The 25,899-nt window shown below is 50.0% G+C and overlaps 1 protein-coding gene across 3 annotated transcripts in view; it reads left to right on the forward strand.

Moving 5' to 3' along the window:
- The window catches only part of RAD54L2 (RAD54 like 2), a 91,811-nt gene extending 68,260 nt beyond the window's left edge, over positions 1-23,551 (forward strand). Inside the window, exons 9-23 of one of the 3 annotated variants that reach the window (XM_081071532.1) lie at positions 398-594; positions 1,863-2,205; positions 2,781-2,958; positions 4,153-4,404; positions 4,621-4,739; positions 6,273-6,391; positions 8,135-8,234; positions 8,932-9,137; positions 9,539-9,711; positions 10,219-10,415; positions 12,687-12,886; positions 13,989-14,078; positions 16,182-16,274; positions 17,769-18,905; positions 23,282-23,551. In XM_081071532.1, the coding sequence (XP_080927658.1) occupies positions 398-594; positions 1,863-2,205; positions 2,781-2,958; positions 4,153-4,404; positions 4,621-4,739; positions 6,273-6,391; positions 8,135-8,234; positions 8,932-9,137; positions 9,539-9,711; positions 10,219-10,415; positions 12,687-12,886; positions 13,989-14,078; positions 16,182-16,274; positions 17,769-18,766 (3,265 nt within the window). In that variant the 3' untranslated portion in view covers positions 18,767-18,905; positions 23,282-23,551. Of the gene's footprint in view, positions 1-397; positions 595-1,862; positions 2,206-2,780; positions 2,959-4,152; positions 4,405-4,620; positions 4,740-6,272; positions 6,392-8,134; positions 8,235-8,931; positions 9,138-9,538; positions 9,712-10,218; positions 10,416-12,686; positions 12,887-13,988; positions 14,079-16,181; positions 16,275-17,768; positions 19,372-23,281 lie in introns of those variants that run through there. The other 2 variants (XM_081071534.1, XM_081071533.1) reach the window with 2 other exon arrangements.
- The last annotated feature ends 2,348 nt before the right edge of the window (positions 23,552-25,899 follow it).

The following is a 25,899-nucleotide window of genomic DNA, read 5'->3' on the forward strand; positions in this document are numbered from 1 at the left end:
CTCTTTCCTGCTTGTCCTTGGCTCTTTGTTCATTGGAGGCTGGGCAGGTGAAATGCAGAATGTTGCCCTGACTTTTAGTACCTTGTATTTATTATAGGAATAACTTGAAATTCTCCCCTAAATATAGACTTGTAGTCACGCCTGTACATCCAAGGGGGTTGTCCCTTTTGCTTGCCTGGTGCTATTGAATTTCTGGTTTTCACTATTGAACCATCATCAGCGACCCAGTCCATCCTCAGTGCAGGGACAGGATGCTGGGACAGTCCTTGTGGTGCTGCCGCATGAAGTCTCTGGCCACCAGGAGTTCTGAATGTACGTCAGCACAGCTTTGATTGTGAGGCGCTCTTCCTGGGGAGCCGTGGGAGCCATAATGTTTTCTCTCTGTTCACTTTTGCAGGACAACGGCGGCTCGTGCTAAAGTGATGGCTGATTGGGTGTCAGAGGGTGGGGTGATGCTGATGGGGTACGAAATGTACAGACTCCTCACCCTGAAGAAATCCTTTGCCACAGGGAGACCGAAGAAAACCAAGAAACGCTCCCACCCTGTCATCATTGATCTGGATGAGGAAGACCGACAGCAGGAGTTTCGCAGAGGTGGGCAGCCCGTCCCGAGAATGCTCTTAGCGGTGTTTCAGGAAAAAAGAAGTAGTGTCTGCAATGGCACCTGGGCACATGTGAAGCATTATTACTGTGAGTTGTGTCGTCTTGAGCCAGAAATCTTGGACCCCAAGACAGGCGGGATGACCTTCTGGCTCTCAGAAGGTACTGCTTTCTCGGCACTCAGTGGGCTTCTGGTTAGGCCAAGCCGCAGACTGGCTCCAAGGAGACTCCCTTGCCCACGTGGCCACGTTTCTCTCTGAGTAGTTCGGAGAGAAACTGCTCCCTTTACCACTTCCTAGAGATATTCTGAGGCAGCCTTAAGAAAATATATATGAAGTATTTCAGTCACTGATATACAGAGTAATAATAATAGTGTTTGTGAATTTATAAAATAAAAATTTATCTCAGTATTTTTCATGAAAACCATTCCTCTCATAGTTCCCTTTCCTAAGGGGCCTTTGCCTATTTGGGAAAGAAAGGTTTTTTAGGATTCACAGGTGTTTTTTTTTTTGGTTTTTAATTTTTTTTTTTTTATTAAATTTATTGGGGTGACAATTGTTAGAAAATTTACATAGATTTCAGGTGTACAATTCTGTATTACATCGTCTATAAATCCCATTGTGTGTTCACCACCCAGAGTCAGTTCTCCTTCCATCACCATATATTTGATTAGGATTCACAGGTTTTTTCGGGTTCATTTTATAGGTCTTTTAAACTGGGAGATTATGTTTGTTCTAAGTTTGCTTCTGTTGTAGAGTTGGGGTGGATTTGCCTGTTAGCAATGACTGGTTCGATAACTGCAGGAAGACCTTTTCTTTAGCTCCCACCAGCCAGCCCTCAGATGGCTCCAACTTGCGACACTGATGAGAGCCAACTGAAGTGTCTGGATTATTTCTATCAGTTTCATCCAGACTCACTTTTAATCCTAGGCTGGCCCTCTGTAAAGTCATGCTCTCTGCTGCCCAGTGGCTATAAGCCTTAGGAATGCGAGTCAGTTTTACTGTTAGCCTAACGGGGGCAAAGAAAAGGAAAAGAAAAAGGGAAAAGAGATATTTACGTCAGGAGTCAACAGGCCAGGCTAACGTGTCACCAAATGCGTAGGAGCTGGAGTGGCTGGCTCCCTTTCACCGATGGGGGCTGACTCTTGCTTTCCTGCTTCCTTCATTTCTTCTGTCTCCTCCAGGGTGCACCCCTCCTTCTCATATTGTTGACTAAGCACAGGCCCTGTCACCCTCTGACTCGGGATCCTCTTCCCTCCCTAGAGTTTGAGAAGGCCTTGTGCCGCCCGGGCCCTGATGTGGTGATTTGTGACGAGGGACACCGCATCAAGAACTGCCAGGCCAGCACCTCGCAGGCCCTGAAGAACATCCGCTCGCGTCGCCGGGTGGTGCTCACTGGGTACCCCCTGCAGAACAACCTCATCGAGTACTGGTGCATGGTGGACTTCGTGCGCCCGGACTTCCTCGGCACCCGGCAGGAGTTCAGCAACATGTTTGAACGCCCCATCCTGAACGGGCAGTGTATTGACAGCACGCCTCAGGACGTGCGCCTCATGCGGTACCGGAGCCACGTCCTGCACAGCCTCCTGGAGGGCTTTGTGCAGAGGTGAGCCCTGCTTTCCGAACCCTCCGAGAGCCCCTGGGGTAACGAGCCTGCACAGCTACTGTGCCAGAGGGAGGGCCCCTTCCTGCTCGGGCAGTAGTCAGACTTTGCTGGTACTCTAGCTTTTCCTGAGCAGCCAGCAGATGACGGATAACCACTGTTTGACTCCTCTGAAAGTTTGGCCTAGAAGTGCTTCTCTCCAGAGTTACCCTGGTGACCAGGGATCCCTGCCTTACCTGCTGAGAAGCGAGCGAGAGCTAGCGTTCTGTGACTTGGGTGAAAGCGTGGAAGTGCTGGTTCCAGGGGCATGGCGTCGCCCGTTTCAGCATGTTGTATAGGCTAGTTTAAAGGAGTCCCCTTGTTTTTGCTTAAGATGGCGTGTGTGGAGAAAGCTTAGAGAAACAGCCCTGGATTGGGGTGAGAACCTGCCACCTAGTCAGTGACCTGGGCGAGTCTCTCTGCCTCTTGCTTTAGTTTTCATCCTTAAAATGAGTTTCTTCGTGGTTGCTGGTCCAGTCCTCGTAGCAAGGCTGCTGAGTGTTGAGGGGCCTTGTCAGTTCTGACCTCGACCTTTGTAGGAGAGGCCACACCGTGCTGAAGATTCATCTCCCTGCCAAGGAGGAAAATGTGATCCTGGTGCGGCTCTCCAAGATCCAGCGTGATTTGTACACACAGTTCATGGACCGCTTCCGCGACTGTGGCAGCAGTGGCTGGCTGGGCCTGAACCCGCTCAAGGCTTTCTGTGTGTGCTGTAAGGTGTGTTGAGCCTCAGGGAATAACGCTGAGATAGCGACTAAGGAAGCCCATGGTCCCGAGGGAGTCCTGGAGGAAGGAAGAACAAAGTCACAGGGGCCATCTGGGTTCCCTGCATTGGAGGACTGGGGGCGGCAGGGAGAGCTGACCGACTGCTGCCCAGTTCCTGAGGGTGCCACTCGTAGGCAGTAATTCACATGGGGCCCCTTGTGGTTCTACGCAGCCGCACAACTTGTTATACCAAGCTTGGGAAATCACTTCCTTTCTCACTGATTTCTTTCACTTGGAAAAAGGCAGTGATGGCGGAACATTGTGGGGCAGTGTTTTTGACTGGCAGCATGATCAGGATGCAAGGACTATAGAGCTTAGACAGGTTATGTGGGGTGCCTGACCATTCCATACCTAGTCAGGTGGAGATCTCGTTCATCCCAATAATGCTTCAGGTGGTTTGGGGACAGCGAGGCCCAGCTATCTTTAACACTAAGCCTTATGAACGGGCTGATGGACACTGACTTGCCTTTGATCTGGCCAAGTGCTCCTGGTTGCTTCACAGGGGGCCTGTTTCTTTGACATTTCTCAGCCGATCTGTTGGGCATTATGCCCGACTGACCACTGCTTTAATAAGTCAGCTGAAGGTGTGTGTCTGGGGACAGACGGATTTTCAAAATATTTCTTTTGTAGCCACAGCCCTAGAGACCAGGGCCAGGAATCTAAAGCAGACATGGTCTGTGAGGGTGTGCAGAGCTCACGCATCTTGCTACCCAACTCCTTTCCCCTCCTCAGGAAACCTCAACTCCTGCCAGGAGTAGCCCCCGAAATGACTTATCGTTGGTCATCTAGACGTGAGATACATTTGTCCATGGGGAGAGACTGGTCTTATTTCATGCAGTAGTTGACTGCAGCACACAGTGATACTGGAACATTGTACTGAATCAGACTAACAACCCATGGCTGTGACACAGCCTTTTTGCTTGTGTGCCAACGTACTGGCATGCCCCCTGGTATTAACTCTCCCATTCATGTGTCATGGCGATCAGAGATGGTTAGCGAAAACGGGATGTGCAGATCCTTTGGCCATGAGGGGGTTGGGGCGTGACAGTGCGTGCTGTGGGAGGTGTGTGTGCGTGTGTCTGACCCCCTGGGACACCCTTGCATTGTTCTCTGCCCGGTGCCACCTCTCCTCTAACTGAACCTCAGATCTGGAATCACCCTGATGTGCTGTATGAAGCCCTTCAGAAGGAGAACCTGGCCAACGAGCAGGACCTAGACGTGGAAGAGCTTGGCTCAGCAGGGACGAGTGCCCGCTGCCCGTCACAGGGGACAAAAGGCAAGGGTGAGGACAGCGCCTTGGCCTCCGCGATGGGAGAGGCAACCAATAGCAAGTTCCTCCAAGGGGTCGGCTTCAGCCCTTTCCAGGAGCGAGGCAACAACATTGTCACGTATGAATGGGTGAGTGAAGCGGGTGCTTCTGTGGTCATCCCACTGCTGAGAAGGGGTGTGGAAGGCCTGCGTGGGGAGAGGGTGGCGGTGCACAGTGCACCGTGCTGATGAAGTCTGTGCAGCAAGCTGGAAAGCTGCCCGTGAGCCGCTGTCTTGGAGGGAGAGGATTTGATTTCTAGTGATCTGGCTGTGGGCCTGCTCCAAGCTCCCTCACTTCTCTTGCAGGCCAAGGAACTTTTGACTAATTACCAGACTGGAGTCCTAGAGAATTCTCCCAAGATGGTACTGCTTTTCCACCTGATTGAGGAAAGTGTGAAGCTTGGGGACAAGATCCTCGTGTTCAGGTAGGAAGAGGAATTCCCAAGTGGACGCTGTGTGTCTCTGGTCAGAGTGACACAGCCCCTGCAGTGAGACTGTCTGGGGTCACACCAGCTGCCTTTTCTCTCTCCATGCTTCTGCAGCCCAGTGCTTCTTAGGAAGCTTCTTTCTTGGTCCAGTGTGATTTCTCTGCAGAGAACAATTTAAAACCCTAGGCCCTCATTGCAGATCATAGTTCGATACTTCAAGTTGTGGCCCAGGCCAGATGTGGACTGTGGACTGTTTCGATACAGCCTGAGAGCTAGTGTTTACATTTTATGAGGGTTTTTGAGCAAGAAAAAGGAAAAGAAGATGCAGCAGAGACTGTATGTGGTCTGCAAAGCCAAAAACTATCTACCGTCTGGCCCTTTACAGAAAACATTTGCTGACCCCTGGTCTAATCTGCTTCTTTTCCATCTGACTTTTTTCTTTTCTTTTTTTTTTAATAAGCTTTGTATATAAGGCCAAATAAGTAATGTGATTTGCTCCAAAGCCACATTCTCAGTTTGGCCAGAGCTGTGAGTCCCATCAAGGCCTGACTCCTCAGGGAAACAGACACAGTAGGTTGCTTTTCCTTTGTTCTGACTAGATTATGCTCCAGTCAGAGTTATGGCAGGAGCCCGGCTTGGGAACCTCAGAGTGAGGGTTTCCTCATGTGACACATGAGAGGACAGCAGTGGTTCTAATTTTGAGAGAGCCTGCTGGTTTTGTGGGTCACTTCCGAGGAGGCTGGCTCTGTGTGCATAACATGGAAGCAGCCGAACGCTTCTGTCTCCCTAGTGAGACCCATGGCATTGCCTGTGGCCTATAGTTAGAGCTAACACATGCAGTGTTGGGTTTTTTCTTTTTTTTTATTGGGGAATATTGGGGGACAATGTGTTTCTCCAGGGCCCATCAGCTCCAAGTTGTGTCCTTCAATATAGTTTTCGATCTAGTTGTGGAGGGCTCAGTTCAGCTCCCAGTCCAGTTGCTGTTTTCAATCTTTAGTTGCAGGGGGCTCAGCCCACCATCCCAAGTGGGAATTGAACTGGCAACCTTGTTGTTAAGAGCTCGCAGTCTAACCAACTGAGCCATCTGGCTACCCCTCTGGAAGCTCAGCAGCAGCTCATTGTCTTCAATCTGGTTGTGGACAGCTCACTGGCCCACGCAGGAATCGAACTGGCAACCCTGTTGTTCAGAGCTCGTGCTCTAACCAACTCAGCCATCCAGCCGCCTCCAGTGTTGGTTTTTAATACTGATGTTATTTGTACTAGGCACTGAGCTAAACCCCTGAATTTCCCAGTTGAGGAAGTCATAGGGTAAAGAGTGTTTTAGCGGGTAGTGGTAGTAAGTGTGTAGATAACTCTGCTCCCATTATGAGCTAGAGCGACTATGCATGGTGGTTCTTTGTGGGGTTACCTCTTCGAGGGAATAGGTTGTGGGAGCCCCCAGCATCAGAAGGCTGCACACGACTATGGGCCTGGTGGGGAACAGATCCCTTTGGGTCTGGGAGCTTTTGAACCAAATGTTGTCCCTTTCAGCCAGAGCCTTTCCACCTTGGCTCTCATCGAGGAGTTCCTAGGGAAACGAGAGATGCCCTGTCTACCTGGTGCTGAGGGCCAAGGAGTACAGAAGTGGGTCCGGAACGTCAGCTACTTCCGTGAGTTCTTTGCTGCTCTGTGTCTGGAGCCTTGGCACGGTCTGCTTAAGGTTTTCTTTTCCTTCTCTCTCTTTATCTCTTCTCCTCCATTCTCCCTCAAATGCACAGGAACAGTTGTGATTGGCCAAGGAGCAGGGAGGTACTGAGAGTGAGCTGCTTGGTGTGAGGCACTGAACTGGGGGCTGGGCAGCTTAGGGGAGACCAGAGGAATGCAGAGAAGCGGAAGGCCTAGACCTGGCCTTCATCTGAGACGGGCAGCTCAAGGACAAAGACCAGGGAGCACCACTCAAGTGCCCTGATGGGTTCTACGGAGGACAGAGTCATCATGATGAGGATGGTTGCAGAAGGCTTCCTGGAGGAGGCGGAACTTATACTAGAACTAGACTCTCAAAAATGGAGAGAATTTGAAGATACAGACCTAGTATGACCCAAAGGTCATTCTAGGGGAAGGAATAGAGTGATCACAAGTCTAGATCATGCATTCTCTCTGGGGAGATAGCATCTCTAAAGGAGTGAAAATTGGTTCTTGGGGGGATGAAAAATCTTAACTTTTTGAAGTATAAAGCACAAATATGCATAGAATAAATGAACATATACAATGTATTTGTGGTATTTTACACGAGGGAGCCTGATAATTAGGAAAAAATGTATAAAAAGGTGCTTTAAGGGAATGGTGATAAAAAAAAGTTGAGAAGTATCCACCTCAGGCACTTACTGACCAGATAATGACATTTGGGCCAGATAATTCTTTGTTGTCAGGGACAGACAGGTACGTTGTAGGATGGCATCCACTCAGCTGTAACAACCAACGTTGTGTCCAGGCATTGCCAAATGTCCCCTGTAGGGTAGAGGGTGGAGAAACACCCTTGTTGAGAAGCACTGGCCTACAGGAAGGGTTTAGAGAACTGGGGCTCAGGGGGTCATGAGGAGACCCCCAGCAAAGGGTCTGGCCTGGAGCCTGGTGTTGACGATGTGCTTGCCCAATATGTCAGTACTGAGCTGTACTTGGAAATTATGGGAGCTCAGCTTGGAAAGGTAGATTGGAATGCTGATTGAGAGAGCCTTTAATTCCAGGCAAGTAAACTAATGCTTCCTGCAACTGTAGTAATTCAGTTCTCCAGGTGGTATACCCTGGCTCTGCCCTTTTCTCTGCTTTATCCGAGGTGACAAGTGTAGTACCTTGCTCATTTATCATGCTGCTTCTTAACTGAAAGTTACCTTTTCTCCTTTTGAGCTTTCCCTTTTCATTCACGTGTTCCATCCCACGGCTCCTTATCTGTTCCTTTTATGTCTCCTTATAGCAAGTTCTTAGCCTTAGGAGCTTAACAGTGCAGATTCCAGGTGGAGGAACGTCGTTCATATCAGAACACCAGCCCATGGTCCTTCTGTACTTGTCAGAATTCACAGGACTGAGGCCGAGAGGTTGCCTGAGCCAGTGTCTACCAAGCTTCCATATTCAGGGTGCTTTTATGCGTTCTCAAGTCTGGGAACCTTAGAATGGACCCAAGATACTAAAGGGAGAAACTTAGTGTGTAATCTCTGTTGCACATGAGAATCCCTGGGGGTATTTTTGAATTGCCTGGGTCTCACGTTAGACCCATGGAATGTCCCAGGGGTAGAATCTGAAATGCAGTGAAGCATGTGTGTGTGATTGTTTTGTTTTTAAAAGACATTTGCCCCATGATTTGGCTGTGTACCCCTGCCCTCATCTGTCCATACCTTGTGGTTTTCCTTCTGTCCTAGGGCTAGATGGTAGCACCCCTGCCTTTGAGAGGGAGCGGCTCATTAATCAGTTCAATGATCCCAGCAACCTCACCACCTGGCTGTTCCTTCTCTCCACAAGGTGAGTGCGTCCGGAGAGGGCACGTCAGAGGGCTGTGTTTGGGGCAATTGGCCACATGGGCAGGGTCCCCAAAGGCTCATCCAGCTTCCATCAGAAGAGATCTGCTCAGGTTTATGACTTGTTTTTGAGGTGAGAGAGGGGACACCCAAAGGAAGTTAGTTGTGTTAGAAGAGCAATCATGACATTTGTCATTAAGTTCTGTAAGACCTTTATTAACAAGGGTCATAATTAGCTTTGCTCTCACAAGTGTTCTGAGGCTTAGACGATGTGATGAATGGGGAAGTGTTTTAAATAGAAAGTGCAGAATGGCTATAAAGGCCGATGGCGCTATGTGTCTCACACCGAGTAGCCTGAACCTGTGCTGCCAACCGCCATCAGAATGCCCTGGGTGGGGTAGGAACCCTTGAGCTGTTAGACTAAGCACACCGGGGACACCTAGCCAGGTGATCTCACTCAGGGGCCTCACACAGGACAGGCGGGTGGAGAGTTGTCTTTCTGAGCTGGTACGCACTTCCATGGCGGATATTCAGGATGTACTTTTCAGTGCTTGAGGACATGAACTATTCATCAGCAGGACAGCAGAATCATCCAGAATGTTGTGCCTAGGGTGAAGAGGATGATGTCAGGCGAGGGTAAAACCAATTTGAAAACCGATTCAAAACTAAAGGCTCTCTGAATGTTGGCTTGTGTTTTAAAGGGCCGGGTGCTTGGGCGTGAATCTGATTGGTGCAAATCGAGTGGTGGTGTTTGATGCTTCCTGGAACCCGTGCCATGATGCTCAGGCCGTATGTCGGGTATACCGTTATGGCCAGAGAAAGCCCTGTCACATCTATCGCCTTGTGGCTGATTTCACCCTCGAAAAGAAGATCTACGACCGTCAGATTTCCAAGCAGGGCATGTCAGGTAGGCCATCTTCCAGGCTCAGAAGAGGCACATTTATATAGGCTTCCATCCTTCCTGTATCAAGGGGCAGGATGTGGGAATACAGTAGGCTTTCAATCATAGAAAGCCGGTTCCTCCCATCTTGTTCTAATTCCAATAATTGCTTAAGAGGGGATTGAGTTCAACTTACTGAAGGTGGGTTGAAGCTGAGCTAGTTATGCAGGTTTCTCTTATGACGTCTCCATCTCACGAGGGCCTCAGACCTGGTCTTTCACTCCCAGATATGGAATGGCCTGAGGTGCTTTCAATATTAGTGACAGTTACACCCCCTATGGCCTCTTTTCTTTCTGCTGATCTTTGCAGCTGTGTCTTTGCAGTCTTCTTACCATGTCCTGACTTTCTCCATGTCTTCTCTCTCCTAGATCGGGTGGTAGATGACCTTAATCCCATGCTGAACTTCACCCGGAAGGAGGTGGAGAACCTATTGCACTTCGTTGAGAAGGAGCCAGCTCCCCAAGCATCCTTGAACGTAAAGGGGATCAAGGAGCCAGTCCTGCAACTTGCCTGTCTGAAGTACCCTCACCTCATCACCAAGGTAAGAACCTGGTATGCATGCCATCTCCGGGCCAGCAGTTTCCAGCGAGGGAGGCTTGTCTAGCAAGCTTGTTTTCTTCATCTGAACTTTTGTTTCACGCAAGCGACTTCAACTCAACTGGTTCTTTTCCTTGTCTCATGCGTCCCCCTCCCTGTCCCCTGTCTGGTCCTATGAGTGCTGAGCTCAGCCATGTCCAATAATTTGGCCAGTATGTTTTCCCAGCACAGAGAGATGGAAAGTTCTAAAAATGTGATCTCTGAGTTCTCTGACCTCTTCCACCCTTTTGATATGGAAGGCAGACTTAGGTTGTCTGAAGCTGATGCTAGGTAAGAGCTGCCAATGATCCTCTTAACAGGAAGACAGTAAAGCTGCCTGTGCGTCCATGAGCCGGGCTCTGCTGGTGCTGGAGACAGCGACCTTTTCTCGGTTTCAGAGTAAGGCTCGTCATGTATCAGTCATGTTGGCACAAAGACTGGTAATTAAATCAACATCCTCCTGTGTCCCCAGGAGCCTTTTGAGCATGAGTCACTGCTCCTTAACCGAAAGGATCACAAGCTGACCAAGGCAGAGAAAAAAGCAGCAAAGAAAAGCTATGAGGAAGACAAGCGCACATCAGTGCCCTACACGCGCCCATCGTACGCGCAGTACTACCCTGCCAGCGACCAGAGCCTGACCAGCATCCCCGCCTTCAGTCAGAGGAACTGGTGAGTGGCTGGAGAGGGAGGGAGGTCTGCTGCTGGGCCAGGCCCAGGCCTTTCCCCTGGTTCCTTTTGTGAGCAAAGGGAGAGACCGCAACTTGCTCTTTGGCTGCTGAGAACTGACGGGTTCTGCCCTTGAATGAGGTGCTGGAGCAGTTCAGCCCTGGTATTTTAAGTGGCTCTTTTGGAGGTGTGGCTTCCCAAAGCATGATGGCCCAGTCCTCCCACACAGCCGCCTCCTGTCTGTAGCACTGTGGTCTTAGACCTTGCTTTGCAGTGAAGTTCAAGGGTAAAAGCCAGGTTTGTGAGTCTTGGATTGCAGTCAGTGAGTTCTGCTGTTCCTAATGGGATTGTGTCCTGAGGGCAAAATCTTTTTCTTGAGTACATCTTCTAGAATTGTTCAGAATATGAACAGGATGGAAGCCAATTGCAAAGTGGAGAGAGGGGCTCTTTGTAAGAAATTACAGAGCAGTTTATCTATGTTTAATTTTTTATTTTTTTTTTCCATTTTGAGACAAAGTGCCTCAGAGTCCTTACAGATCAGCAGCTCGATTGGTGGTTTGCATCTTTAAATTGTTCTATTATCTTGATTTAAAGATGATTATTTTATTTGAGTGGGACAGATTTTAAACTTTTTTCTAATGAAGAGTCCATGTAAAAAAAAAAACCAAAAAAATAACTTGACAAATGAGGTGCTAAAGGAACTGAAACCATGTAAGATTTTATATAAGACTCTAATTTTTGATGAGTAAATTTGCTACTTTTTATGTACAAGATGCTTTCAAGTAGAAAGCATCTTTCAAAGCCTTCAGGCTTTATTTCTGTGTCATTTTCCAAGATACTGTTGCCTGGGAATGTTCTCTCTTGTCGTCCGCCCCTTTTTTTCTTTTTTGGACTTTTCCATGTAACAGTAAGAATGAGCTAAGCCTGAACCCAGTGGGAGAAAAGCCATGGGGGGTTAGGGGCTGTGACAAATAGGCTGGGCTGGGAGACTGTGTCGGTGCCTATCCTGGCCCAGAGCCGGCCCTGTGGGGGCAGCAGCCTCTCACAGCATTTGATGAGCCAGACCGTGATCCTGCTGCTTCCTGTCCTGTCTGGGTACATGTGAGGAGGCCTTCCCTCCCAACTTCCTCACCTCAGCCCCTGCAGAGTAGGGGGCTTGAGCCAGCCTCCTGTTACCCTTCTGCCTTAACCCTGGAAAGAGTCCCACTGACACGTGACCAGGGCCTCTGGCTCCTGCAGTGCACCCTGGGCAGACATGGGCCCCAGACCTGGTGAGCTTGCTGTGCTGTCTGGCCTATTTGGGAATGTGGGAGTGCACGGGGCCCAGGGGGCTGCCCAAAGTGTACTTCAGTCATGAGGAAGAGCATAGCCGTCCAAGGAGGTCTCTTTCCTAAGACTGAAGAGCAAAGACGCAGACTTCAGACAGTGTACAAACAGGAACTGAATTTCAAAAATCTTAAATCAGGAGTAGCTTCCTCAAGGCACCAACATCCAGTCGAAGGGAAAGTGAAGCGTGAGGAATGGGTCATTGACCATGGGGTAACCACCATTCTGGCGTGTTGGTGGTAAGAGAGGCGCAGCCGGTGCGCAGGCTGCCCTTGGGCAGGTGCCATTTAGAAGCCTGTGTTCTGTGCACAGCCGTTTGGCTGCTGCAGCATTTTTGGTAGTCGTGATTCGAGGGATACTTTGTAAACTGGCCCGGGGAGGAACCCAATGAAAAGTAATGCAGAGGGGAGAGGAGTGTCTGCATTACTTACTGAAACTTGAAGTTTCAAGGTGTAAATAAAGATGGTGAAAATTGGACAGATGGTCTCCAGATGACCTGGACATATGGCATCACATGGCCCTTTTCCTTGGGTGAGTGGGACAGTTCCACCCATTTGTCTTTAACTTAGCGTGCACTGTGTTCCGAAGAACTTCTCTTCCTTTATTGCATCTTTGCCTCTCTCTAACTTTCTTCCAAGAACTAATTCCTACTGTATGTAGACAGAGTCCAAATTCCAGAAAAGCATATGGCGCCTCCCATCTCCATCAAGGTATTATTCCACTGACATCTGACTCTTCTTAGGCTCTGAGAGACTTCATCCCTCTCTGTTCTGTCTCAGTCCTGCCTCTAGGCCTCTTGAATTGACCACACGCAGGCTGTAAGTTCCTCTGATCTTCCTCTGAGCAGCAACTGAGGCTTTAGACTGGGGAAACCTCTACAGGCTTTGCAGAAAGGGAAGTATGGCTGTTCTGACGAACTCTCTGAGTGTGCTTGTCTTTCTCTCATAGGCAGCCAACACTGAAGAGTGATGAGAAGCCTGTGGCCAGTGTTCGTCCTGTACAGTCCACCCCCATCCCCATGATGCCCCGGCACGTCCCCCTGGGAGGCAGTGTGAGCTCTGCCTCCAGCACAAACCCAGCCGTGAACTTCCCAATCAACTACCTGCAGCGTGCTGGCGTCCTTGTGCAGAAGGTGGTCACCACAACAGGTTGGGAGCTCCCGGGTTCGCTGTCAGGGGTGCTGTCCCTTTTCCCCTGACCTTGTTCAGTTGGGAATCTTGGTATTTATTAAACACCTTGTGTGTCCTGGGCCTTACTACTATGTCCTAGGCACTGTGGGTAAAAATAGAGAAGACAGCAGACCCTGGTCTTGAGGAATTTGCACCCTGATGGAATACCTTCAGAATAACAACATGAAGCTGGGTCTTCTCGAATGTGGTCAGTGGGACAGACTGTGAGCACTGCAGAGATTGCAGAAATGTCACTGGGATAGAGGGTTGGTCCGAGAGTCTTGCGGAAGTGCTGTGTCCTGCCTGACTGTGGGGTCAGCTGGGTCTGAAGGCCAGCTGTCAACCTCCTTGCTTAATTAGAAGACCTGGATGTCACATGCTTCTTTCTTTGTGAGCTTGATGTGGATCGAGCATGGTGGACCAGTGTTAGGAGGTGGGCAGCCCATCCAGCTTTGTGATGGGGCCTGAGATTCAGAGTAATTGGGAAGGGAAGCATTTCATGACGCTATTTTTCATCTTGTTATCTAAAAACATTCATGATGTAAATTTTAATGACAATGCCTTGGTTGATTTTTTTGAGTATGAAAATACATGTCCATTGTAAAAATCAAATTTGAAACGAGTGAAAACAAAAAGAGAGCCTCTTGTGACCTACTTCTCTGCTGATTCTTGAAAATACTCCTCGTTCTTTAGTTAAGTGCTGAGTGATTAGTGCCAGCAGGGAAGAGGATGAGGCCACTTTGGGAGCCTAAAGTGACGTGGAGCAGATACGTGCAAATAGCTGAGGGAGGAGGAAAAAAATACGGAGAAATAACCATTTGAACCACCACTTTTTCTAAACCAAAAACTCCATGAATTTTTAATTAAATAGGGGAAAGAGATAAAAGTTCCTTGTTTTCATAGAATTCTTTGTCTAGACACTTGTGAGAGGTCCTACTTTACCTTCTTCGGTTCTAACTTCTGCTCCACTGAGAGGCTTTAGGGAAAACGCTGAGGAACAGGGTGGATGTGGCCGCTGCCGTTTCCTTCCCTCTTTAGTCAGGCCCCGTGTGACTAAATCGGAGGTCTGTGTCTTCACTAGATATTGTTATTCCTGGACTCAACAGCTCCACAGATGTGCAGGCGAGAATCAGTGCTGGTGAGAGTATCCACATCATCCGTGGGACGAAAGGTGAGAGCCTGACCCAGGGCCTGTCCCCTAGCTTTGGTGGCCAGTGCTGGGCTGGGAAACAGAATAAGTGCACATGGCTTGTGCCATATGCGGGTAGGAACCCTCCTAGGAGAATGTCACATGTGGGGCAAGCATGAGAAAATGGCATTTCTAAGAGCTTGGTAGAGTTGGGGCGGGCCCAAAGGATATCTGTCAGGGAGCGAGGGTCCCTGCATTCCTGTATGTCACCTGTTTTTATGAAGAATCTTGGGCGTGTTTGAATAGACACCGTGTTTTATATTGGTGTCAGCCTGTCGATAGTGATGCCAGGGCTGGGAAAACCTGGCTCACCTGGCCTCGAGCTGCTTGTGGGAGCCCACAGACATTTCCCCAGGGTATTGTGGTTGTAGGACACAGCAACCATCAGGGAATTTTGGAAAGACAAGGTTTATTACTCACAGGTCCTGGAGGGTACATGGCATGCTCGAGGGCCTCCCAGGGAGGTCACGAGAGAGCGCATGGACCTAGGGCTCTGCCTATACCAGCGTCCAAGAGTGGGGTGCCCAGGGTTTTGCGGGTTCTATCTTAAATGGCGAATTTAAAATACAAGAGCGGGAAATACAGCACGGGAAGAAAAAAGTAGGGCCCCTCAAGGGTCAGTTATCTAGGTTACCCTAGACTTTCTAAAAGGGGATTTCATGGGTGGGGGCCACCCGGCTCTTTATCTAGTGTAGCTGGTAGCTGTGTCATACAGCTGGCAATTTGTTTATTTGAGAAGGACGTCTTGGCAATGAATGCTTCGGCCATCAACGCTTAACATCTGGCACTTACCCTACACACAGGGAGATCAAAACTGGAGGGAAAGAGCAGTGGCATGGTGTCTAAACCATTATGTACGTGACTGTGTCGTCTTTCGTACTTACTTGGAGTGGGGGAGAGGTCTCCGACTACGAAATGTATTAGGTGGATAAATTATCATACATGGGTTGCATGACAGAATTTTGAAGTTGTGACAATTTGAAAAGTCCACTGCCTCTGGCCTCCTTCCAGAGGAAGATGAGAAGTCTGGGCTGGGCAGTGTCAGGACGCTCTTAGCCTGTCTTTCATATCAACCTGTACTGTGCGAGGCTTCCTGAGGCTCTTTGTTTAGTAAGGATATTTTGCCCTAGCTTCTATTGGGTCAGAGTACCTTTAGGCTCAGGGAAAAGCTGCCACAAAATACATGACACAGAGAAGATTCTACTCAGACCCTGTACTGGGTTCTCTCTAGCCTTCCGAGCAGGGGTCGGCAAACTCCAGCCAGCCCACAGACCAAATCCAGCCTGCTTCCTATTACTGTACCTATGAGCCAAGAATGCATTTTACATTTTTAATTGCTTGGGGAAAAACTCAAAAAACTAATATTTTGTGGCATGTGAAAATTATATAACATTCACATTTCAGTGTCCATAAATAAAGATTTTTTAAATCAACAGACCAGCTGTTTTCACGCCACAGGGTTGGAGAGAGGTTGGTAAGAGAGATCTAATGGCTCACAAAGCCAAAAATATTTATTAACTGGCCTTTTAAGAAGAAGCTTACCAACCTCTGGCCTAAAGGCAGCCCTGGCCTTCCAGGAGATTGATCAAAACACATACCCAAGACAAGGCAAGGTAGATTAGTGCTGTATGGGAATGGAATGCAGGTCTAAGATTGTTTCTACCGAGGGAGAGAGGGTGTTGAGGCAGTAAGGCTCCTTCGTTCCAGACCTAGAGGAGGACCCAGACCAGAGGACCTTATTCCCTTTCACAGCACCCCCTTTAGTTCCCCCATTACACGGAACCTTTCCTGATATTTTCTGGTATAATTGTCTGTCTCCCCGTCGAGAAGTAAAGTTCCATGAGACAGGGCCCTTTTCGGTCTTGTGTACTTCAGTGTCTAGAACAGTGACCGGTACCTAGTAGTTACGCAATCAGTGTTTGTGGAATAAATACTAATATTGGACTCACAGCACAGTCACCCCACTCTCCTCATTTCAGGGGTCTGGAGAGAGGGTGTGAGCCCACAGTGCCTAGGCCTGGAGTTTCCCACGGCTGGCAGTATTGTATGTCCACTCCTAACAGGCTTCCTCATGTTTCTTCTTAGGGACGTACATCCGCACCAGCGACGGGCGGATCTTTGCCGTCCGGGCAACTGGCAAACCAAAGGCCCCTGAGGATGGTCGGCTGGCTGCCTCAGGTATACTGGCTTTCCCCCTCCCCCCTCCTTCCTCCCTCCCTCCCTTTTTCCCTCGCCTTCTTCCCTTTCTTTCCTATCTATGTATCTATTTATCTATCCATCTATCTATTTTCTGGTTTTGGTTTAGTTTCATTTGTAATTAACTAATTTTTGAATAGATAATGTGTACATGGTCACAATTCAAAAGGTATAAAAAGGGGTAAAGTGAAAAGTAAGGCTTTCTCCCACCATATTTCCAGCCATCCATTGCTCCTTGGAGGTGCTACTCTTGTTTGTTTTTTTATTTTTCCAGAGATATTCTGTACATATACATGGTACAGGTGTGTGTGTGTGTGTGTGTGTGTGTGTGTGTGTGTGTAAAATATATGTATGTAACTTTTCTTCATATTTTTAAAATGAATGCTAACTTAATATAATATGCTGTTTACTCCTTTTCACTCTCTAGTATAGCTCAGGGCTCATTCCTTATGGTTTCTTTAGATGTGCCTCATCGAAGCTTTGCACAGATGCCATTAGATGGGAATAACGCAGTGTTCCCAGGTTCCCTGTCCTGGAACGTTTAGATTGTTTTGCTCCACCATGACAGTACTGGCTCACAGTCATTTGGCTGCATGTACAGGATTCCTTCCTAGAAGTGAGATGGATTGCCAGGTCAAAGAGTGTGTGTGTGGCACGCTCACATGGTAGGAATTCTTGCCAAGTTCCCCTCTATGGGAGTGGTTCTCATTCACCCTCCTTCCATGAGGCATGAGAGCTAGACTGCTCTTGTTCCCAGCTTTTATTATGGAAATGTCCAAATGCACTGACGATTTGAAGGAGCAACCCTGAGCACCCGTGTAGCCTGCACTGAGCTCCAATGGCTGCCATTTTTCTCATAAACTTTCTTTTGTCTCTCTCTCCCTTCCTACTTGAACTGTTTATAAATTGAAGGCAGTCTGTCATTTTACCATTCGACACACATCTAAGGTTAAGACCATGCTCCTCCTGATACAACGCCATTATCACCCTAAAAAGAAGTCAACAATTCCATAGTGTTACCCACTATCAAGGCCGTATTTGGTTTTCCCAGTCGTCCCAATCATATTCTGTGGTATTGGATTTTGTTTCGTTTTTAAACCAGGATGGATTACTTTTTAAACTTCACTTTCTTCTTTTCTCCTATGCTGGTCATGGACTCTTTGCCTCCAGAAAGAGTCTGACTAGTTATAAGAATGAGCACTTAGTGTTTCATGTCCATTATCTCAGAGGCTTCACCTCGGTAGAGTTTTACAGATTGGCGAACTGAGTTGAAGAGAACTTACATGTTTTGTCGCGGATAGACTTATTTCCTACATCAAAGGATTTCTTTCTTTGTGACGGAAAAGTTGACTGGGTAATGTTGTTTAGACATCAAACTATTAGAATTTGGGGGACCACAAGAGCACAGGATGTTTTCTATATCCTCCTTGTCTTCCTTGCCATTCTGCTTCTCAGTTACCTATATTTTGTCCCTAGGTTCCCAGGGGCCTTCTCTGGAGTCCACAAGCAATGGCAGACACAGTGCCTCATCACCCAAAGCCCCCGACCCCGAGGGGCTGGCCAGACCCGTCTCTCCAGACAGCCCGGAGATCATCAGTGAGCTCCAGCAGTACGCAGACGTGGCCGCTGCGCGGGAATCCCGCCAGAGCTCCCCGAGCTCCAATGCCGCCCTGCCCGGCCCCCCAGCCCAGCTTGTGGACAGCACTGTCGTCGTGCCTGGGACCGCTCTCGGGACTGAGCCTCGCCATGGGGGTCATTGCCTCAATAGTTCCCTCTTGGTGGCTGGCCAGCCCTGTGGTGACAGGCACCCAGTGTTGGACTTACGGGGCCACAAGCGCAAGTTGGTCACACCACCTGCTGCCCAGGAGTCAGCCCGCCGGCGGTCCCGGAAGGGCCATCTGCCAGCCCCCATGCAGCCGTATGAACACGGGTATCCAGTTTCTGGCGGGTTTGCCATGCCACCCGTCTCCTTAAACCATAACCTCACCCCCCCCTTCACCTCCCAGGCTGGGGAGAACTCCCTGTTTCTGGGCAGTCCCCCATCCTACTACCAGCTGTCCAATTTGCTGGCAGATGCCCGCCTGGTGTTTCCAGTGACTACTGACCCTCTGGTGCCAGCAGGCCCCGTCAGTTCCTCTTCCACGGCTACCTCAGTCACTGCCAGCAGCCCCTCGTTCATGCTCAACCCTTCTGTCCCAGGGCTCCTACCCAGCTACTCACTCCCGTTCTCACAGCCACTCCTGTCCGAGCCAAGGATGTTTGCGCCTTTTCCCTCCCCTGTCTTGCCCAACAACCTTTCACGGGGCTTGTCTGTCTACCCAGGCTACATGTCCTCACATGCAGGCTACCCAGCTGGCGGCCTCCTCCGGTCCCAGGTGCCTCCATTTGACTCTCATGAGGTTGCTGAGGTGGGGTTCAGCTCCAATGAGGATGAGGATAAGGACGATGACGTGATAGAGGTCACTGGGGAATAGCTGGGGAGCCTCTCTCCACCTCACTCGGGGCCCCAGCCAGTTGCCCACCAAGCTGGAAGGCAGCGATCTGGACTTGCTGAGAAGAGGGCACTTGGCAAGAGGGAAAAGGAAGAGGACAAAGAAGGGTGGCTGACTAGAGGTAGGCTCTGTTGCAGTTTAACAAAAGAGGCAAAAAGAATCCCACAGCGCAGCAATAGCGGGAAATCAGGGACCCAGAACAGGAATGGAGGGGCAGGGCAGCCTGCCTCTCCCGCCTGCCTTGCTTATGCTGTCTGCTCGCCTGCTTGCCCGCCTGAGGGTAGAAGCTCACATCCCGTTTCTGTCTTTGGGAACATTCTCTCCCAAGAGAGCTGCCTTACCGATGACTTCGCTTGGCCTGGAGAGGGGAGGGGAGGGAGGGAGGGCGGGCAAGGGCAGGAGGGTGGGCAGGGAGAGCAGACTGAGATTCCATGTGAAGTGGAGTCTTTTTAGGGGGTGGGAAAGAAGCAGACCAGGTATGTGTGTTTGTGCGTGTGTGTGTTTAGGTATGTATGTACATGTGTGTAACAGCAGGGGTGGAGGTGGGAGGGAAGGGAGGGAGGGAGGGATGGACTAAGGGGGAAACTAAAAAAATGAATTTATCTTTTTAAAAATGGAAATCAGAGTGTGGTGGCTCATGGCAACTATTAATATGAACATCAGGGTGAGCCCGAGAGAAGAGCCATGGAAACCATGAGTTTCCTTCTAGTTGGGTGAGGAGAAGGCCCAGGTAACCTGAGTCCCTGGTTTTCAGAGCCACATTTATTAGAATCGGGGGGAAATTATGAGAGGACATGGGCATTACCAATCTCGGTGTCTTTCCCCAGTGGCTGTCTCTGAGCAGATCTCCCTTCCCAGGGGGTGAGGGAGGGAGGAGCACTGCTGTGTGAGTGAGAGCTCACGGAGTGGGGGCCAGGAAAGACATTCTGCACAAGGATGGACTGAGTCCCCAGCTGCCTATCCTGGTGGTCTTTCCTGTCCTTTGCTTCCCCGTTAGAGAGCTCCGTGTTAATTTATTTCTTATGGGCAATTATTTATTATTTGGACTTTTCATGTGTCTTTTTTTTTTTTTTTTGGTGGCGGATGGGAGAGGAGGCTAGGGGTAGGAATGGGAAGGGCAGTTTTAAGATATCCCAGATCCCATAGCTGCTGGTGAATAAATCCCAGGTGGGTAGTGAATTGACCAAGGAAAGAGAGGTAGGCTTGACCAAGGTTTACACTAAACAACTATGTTTTCAGGAAGATCAGGGCGTCCTGTGACTGAAGAGTTAGTGGGGATGAGAGTCATTCCACAGAGATTGAAACTTGGGGTCATGGAGTTTGGTATTGGGAAGTCAGTGACCCCAAACTTAGAGATATGTCCAAATGATGGCCTTAGAGGCAGACTCTCTGCTGAATAGTGAAGCTGTGTATAGGTGGCTGCTGGGTTGAGAGACCAGACTTGATTTCCTGTTGGGAAATGTCTTGGTTTCCCCAGCATATGAGATGGTCAGTGTGGGCCTGCTGTCTGCTACCTCCATCCTCTTGGAAGGAACGTGGAGGAGCCATTCCTCTCTAGGAGTCTAACGTCTGGCTTTTGTCTTAAAACAACACATCAGTCATTCTGGGTCTCCCCTGTCTTGTTGCCACTGCCAGGGGAGGGGGCATCTAGTCTTTAATGATAAACACTGGCTGTCTTCGTCTTGGCTTTTTTCCCCTGGCTACTGAGAATTGACTAGGCATTTCTTTAGGGTGAACAAACCTTGACTGGCTTTCGCGCTTTACCCCTCCCTGTGGGTCCCTCCTAACTGGGCAGCTGCTGCACCTGCCTCTTCTCAGCCCTGGAGGCAGCTTAGTCGGGTCACCCTTCGTCAGAGCTGCTCTGCAACTCTTCTACCAGCCCATTTCCATTGTTGGAGGGCCTTACACACTCTGGGGCATTGTCCCCAGAGAAGAGACAAGGAGATGTCTGATGGGGGGGTGGGGTATATGTGTGTGCGTGTTTGTGCATTGCCCAGTTACACCAAAAGTGGAACTTAAGGCGCTTTCTTTCTGTTTTCATAAGCGCCCTGTCACACACTTAACTCTCCTTCTCATAGAAGCCTTAGATATACAATTTAGCTATGCAAATTATTTTAATAATTTAAAAGTAGCAGTTCCAACCAGTGCTTTCTCTTTCAGATGCGTCCCAAGATCGATAGTGAAGGGACTCAGTTGGGGTGAGCTTTCAGGTTGAGGCTGGTGCAGTGGGAGTGAGCGCACCTGGACCCCCAGTTTGCAGGCCACACTCACACCCTGGGCTCCAGCTGATGCTCTGAGGCCCCCGAGCACTGGGATCCCAGAGACTGCGTGTGTGCGTGTGTGTGTGTGTGTGTGTGTGTGTGTGTGTGGTCGGGGAAGGAGGGGTATTTCTGTGTTCACCTGTAGAAAACCACAGCAGCAGGCTCTGAGAATCCAGAAACTATCCCAGCAAGGAATTGAAGCCTGTCCCTGGAGGGACGGGCTTTTGGAGGTGCCCGGAAGTGCATGGGGACTCAGAGAGGCAGCACGAGCCTGCTCTCTCCCCAGTGCTTCCAGGGTCTGGGTCTCCCTTCGCCGTGGGGGAGGCCGACCCAGCTAGAGAAGGCTTTCTTTAATATGTGCAGCTTATATTGTGTAGGCAGGTGGAGTGGGATCGTGAGGGAATGGAGTGCTACCAGTTTCATGTTTTTTGGTTTTGTTTTGGTTTCACTTTTTCTCTTTTTTTTTTTTTAATGAACCTGAAAACATTTATCTGACTTTTCTGCTGTCTCTTTATGTGCGCTGGTAGGCAAGTATGCATGCACACCAAACATGGGCTTGTGGGGGGTGGGAGAAGCAGGAAATGCCTCAGGGCCTAAGGGCCATGTTTTACAGCTTCTTTGATCAGAAACACTTGGTGGTGACTTCCACCTGCCATCCAGGCCTGAGTTAGGGAAGGATGGTGACATGAGGGAGGGCAGAAGGTCACTTTCCCTCATTGTTGTCTTCCATAGAATGTTTTCAAGGGCCTCTGAAGCCCTATCCAGCTGGTTTAGCCTAAGCCCTCAGCCTAGGGGAACATAGCATAACTTAATGGTTCAGGATTACCATTTGTAGTGATGTTCGATTTCCTTTCCTGAGTATCTTTGTGGATAAAAATTGAACAGAGACAGAGTAGCCATTTAAGTAAGAATGTAAGTGAACCATATTGGATCAGATCTGTTTCTTCAGATTGGATATCTGCAAAGTCCTCACCTTCTTGAGTTGTGCTTCTTAAATCATCTATCTCACGGTCCTTGCAACTCTCTTCCCTAGGAATTAGTATATGGAATTTCTATATACTTGTGATTCACAACTAAATATGAAATTTCCCACTCCAGGGCACTAAGCAAAGCTAGGGTACAGTTTTGCTGATAGGTTGAAACACTCAACCAAACTTGAGCCATCTGGGTGGGACCGTTGCTCCCAAAGTTATCAGCAGAGCAAGGTGCACTCGTCCAGTCTCTTCAAGCTGGCGTTGCCCTGGCACTAAGTCCTCATCCCACGTGGAAGGTCTTCGGGGCCTTAACATTCCTTGTTCCTAGTGCTCCTGGCCATGACCCTCCTCGTTTTCCAGTTCCCTGTGGTTTCTCAAGACCAGTCTCCCTTCTGAGCCATGGCCTCCTGTGTACCCAGCTACGTGGCTCTTCTCCCACCGAAACCCCTGAGAGAGGAGCTCGTCCCCCAGTGGACCCCCAGGAGACTTTCTGGCCCTCTGCTGACTGTTCCCAAGGAACCCACACCTCAAGGCCTGTCTGAGGATGCTGCGCTCTCCATCTGTCACCCTGAAACTCCATTCCCTTCCTACTGACACTTCTCTCCCTCCTCCCCTTGTATTTCGCTGTCACCCCTTGATGTCTGTCTGTGCCACTAGCTTGGCCCTGGGCCTTTTATGAATACCTGAGTCTTACGATGAACTTACTGAGCAGGCAGTGTCCAACTTCTTTGCTCTTCAGGGACCCGAGTCTGCCCCATTCCTGTCTCGCAGGCCTATTTGATACAGTAATCGTGCGCATTGGGGAGAGCTAGCCAGGTAGGCTGCAGAGTCTGCAGGGCAGAGGGCTAGGAAAGATTTGGGTACTTTCTGTTACCACTACTGGGGTGACATTCAGAAGAGAGGGGACCTCATACTGTGACCTGATCCAGGACCCTGCCCTGGAAGAGCGCTCAGCCCAGGTGTGTGTGTGCACGTGTGTGTCAGAGTGTGTGTGTGTGTGTGCACGTGGGTGTAAACTGACTGTTATCTGGTGGTGTTACTCAGGGTAGGCTGGGGACTCACCGGAAGAATCCCCTTGGCCTGCCCCAGACTGGTTTTTTCCTGTACCCTCTCCACAGGGCTCAGGGGAAGGGGGTCCAGGTGGGTTGAGGGGGTCGCAGTGGATAACCACTAAGGCCACATTGCTGCCAGGAGGAGTGGCAGGAGATGAGGTGGCCCCAGGGCCTGGCACCTGGCTTTGGTTTTCCGTCTTCTTTCCTCAGGACACCCCCTGAGGCCTGGGACCTGCGCCTGGCTTGGAGGAGCCCCTGTGGCTGGTGCTCCAGCTGCTGGCGTGGTCATGGGCTTCCCTCCTCTCGGCAGGGCAGCTGCTCCTGCCCCAGAGACTGGGCAACTGGCTGTTTCTATGACGTATTTATTTTTACTTGTGTTTCATGTCACTTTTTTAAAAAAGCAAACAGAACAATTGTAAGTCAGTATAACTGCCTATCAGTTTTCTTTATTTCTCTTTTTGTAAAATAAAATTTAAACTCAAGAAGACAGTGTTGTTTGATCACAGAATTGTCTGAACAGTTGTTTGGCTGGGTGGCAGAGAAAGGGAGCCTAGTGGGCAGGGAGGGCACTTGTGGGGTGGGTGGAGGGTGGGTGGGAACAGCGGGCAGACTGCTGTGGCTTCACTAGCCTTTTTCTGCCTTTGCTCACCTGAAGAGGACTGCATTTCCAGGCAGTAGAAATGCCTGGAAATGCAGTATCTATCTTCCAGTAGAGCAGAGGTGTCCAAACTTTTTTCAACGTTTCTTACCATATTCGGTAAAATACACAAACAGCCGGGCCACTCACTCGAGGTGAAGTACGTATTGCCTCACCTGGTTTATTTAAGTAAACTAAATATATTTTTGGAATTTGCTGCGAGCCAATAAAAAATGGATTGCGGGCCGCAGTTGGCCCGCGGGGCTGCAGTTTGGACACCCCTGCTCTAGAGGAAACAGTGAAGCTGACTCGGGGTGGCTGGAGGCTAGCTGGTCCTCAGGTGTGGTACGTCCTGCAGGGGCTGTGAATGGCTGGGGACTGGTTGTAGTATATCAGTGCCTTCAGAGGGTGGAAGATGATTGGTGGCAGTGTGTGCAGTGTCTTACAGTGCATGTGTGTTCTCTGTCTGTCCTCTGAGTTGGAGGATCTAACCACCGGCTGAGAGAACTAACCGGGGCTTTGGAACATGAGGAGCTGGGGAAAGCAGGGGACCGTCCACTCTTTGGTTTCCCGAGTTTGTTCTCTTTGAGGGGAGGAGCCCTGGGGGAACATTCTCTGGAAATTTACTAAGGAAGAATTAAAGAGCCTCTGTGGGGATTCCTTGGACAAAGGAAAGCAGGAGGAGACAAAGGCCAAATCCAGACACCTGAGAGAATATGTACTGTTGAGAGAGGATTGGGAGTGGAGTGTGGGTGGGGCGAGGTGAGCCCTCTGCTCTCAGCCTACTAGGGGGAGAGGAAAGTGCCTTGGCTGCTGCCCCCTGGTGGCCCGCGAGGACCTTGCAGGGATCCTCCCGAGGGCGGGCCTTGCTCTGTTGGGAGCACGTGGGAAGTAGCCAGAGCAGCTGATGGCTTGCAGTCCGCGTCACTGACTTCTTCCACAACAGCGGCGCTGAAGCTCCTAAGGCACACCCTAGACTCTGACGTGGGGCCCTGGTGTTCCCCAACCAGGCTAAAGGAAGTGAGCTGAGAGGAGAAGATGGGGAAAGGGCAGCTCCAGACGGTGGTTTTCTGGGAGTTCATCAGCTTCTGAGAAGCAGCACTGACATGCAAACCCTGCAGGCATAGGCTGTCTGTCTCAGCCAGTGCACTGGCCCTTCCTTGCCTCACAGAAAATGCTTCCAAGTGTGTAGCCCACTTGCCTGAGGTACCCAAAGAGTTTGATCAGGGGCCTGACGCTCATAAACAAAATAGAACTGCCAAGACCCTGGCCGCCTAGCCCTGAGTGCCTGTGAGGGGTCAGCTGCCCCTTCTGCCACTTTGCCCAGAGGGCTGGGACAGGCTTGACCCTGTGGCTGAGGTTCAATCTTTCCTGCCTGTGGAGGGAACAGTGTGAAGCACAGGGAAAGGAAGCCAGGATGACGAGTGCCTCTGCCCAGTCGGCCCTTTCCTAGTGCAGCCGTGGGTTCTGCAACAGGACGATTGCCCTCGCAAGCCTCAATCCTCCTTGCCAGGAGCACCAGGTAACTTGGCCCAGCCTGTCTTCTAGGCAAGCTTTTGAGCATTGTCCTCTGGCCCACGTCCTCCACTGCAAGACTGGGCCTCTCAGTGGCGCAAGGTTTTATCTCTGGGACCCTAGAAGTGTGCTTCGTCATTCGTAGGTCCCCAGAAATAGGAACTGAAGATGGAAACATCTTCAAGGAGCTTACCCTTGAGCTGGAAGTTACCTGGTATGCGCTAGCTAGAAGGGCAGACCAGCCATATGCGGAGCACTGAGGGAGGAGCCCAGGAAGGAGGCTTTCCCTTGGTGAGCTCCCAGAGCACGGGGCCTTGGTTTTGTTCACTCAGTATCCCTAGAAGTGTCCTGGCAGGGAGTGGCATCCAACAAATATTGAATGGGTGACCGATCACCCCTGTGCTCTGGTTGGGGGGTGGGGTGAAGTGTTGGAGGCAGAAGGCTGATACTTGTGCTGTCCAGAGGTGGGAGCCACTAGCATCTTCCCTGAGCCCAGACTGGGCTTCCGTTTCCTCGGCTGTGAAACGGAAGCAAGTGGCCCTGCCTTGCTCGGTTCTCAGGTATGTCGCGAAGCCTCAGCGACAGAAAGTGGCAGGACCACGGACGGTACAAATGCCAGAGGCTGATATTGCTGTGCCGCGCTTCCCAAACTTCTTCAAACATTCCGCGCTGGTGG

The sequence above is a fragment of the Rhinolophus hipposideros genome, assembly GCF_964194185.1.
Source record: "Rhinolophus hipposideros genome assembly, chromosome: 14".
Taxonomy (NCBI): domain Eukaryota; kingdom Metazoa; phylum Chordata; class Mammalia; order Chiroptera; family Rhinolophidae; genus Rhinolophus; species Rhinolophus hipposideros.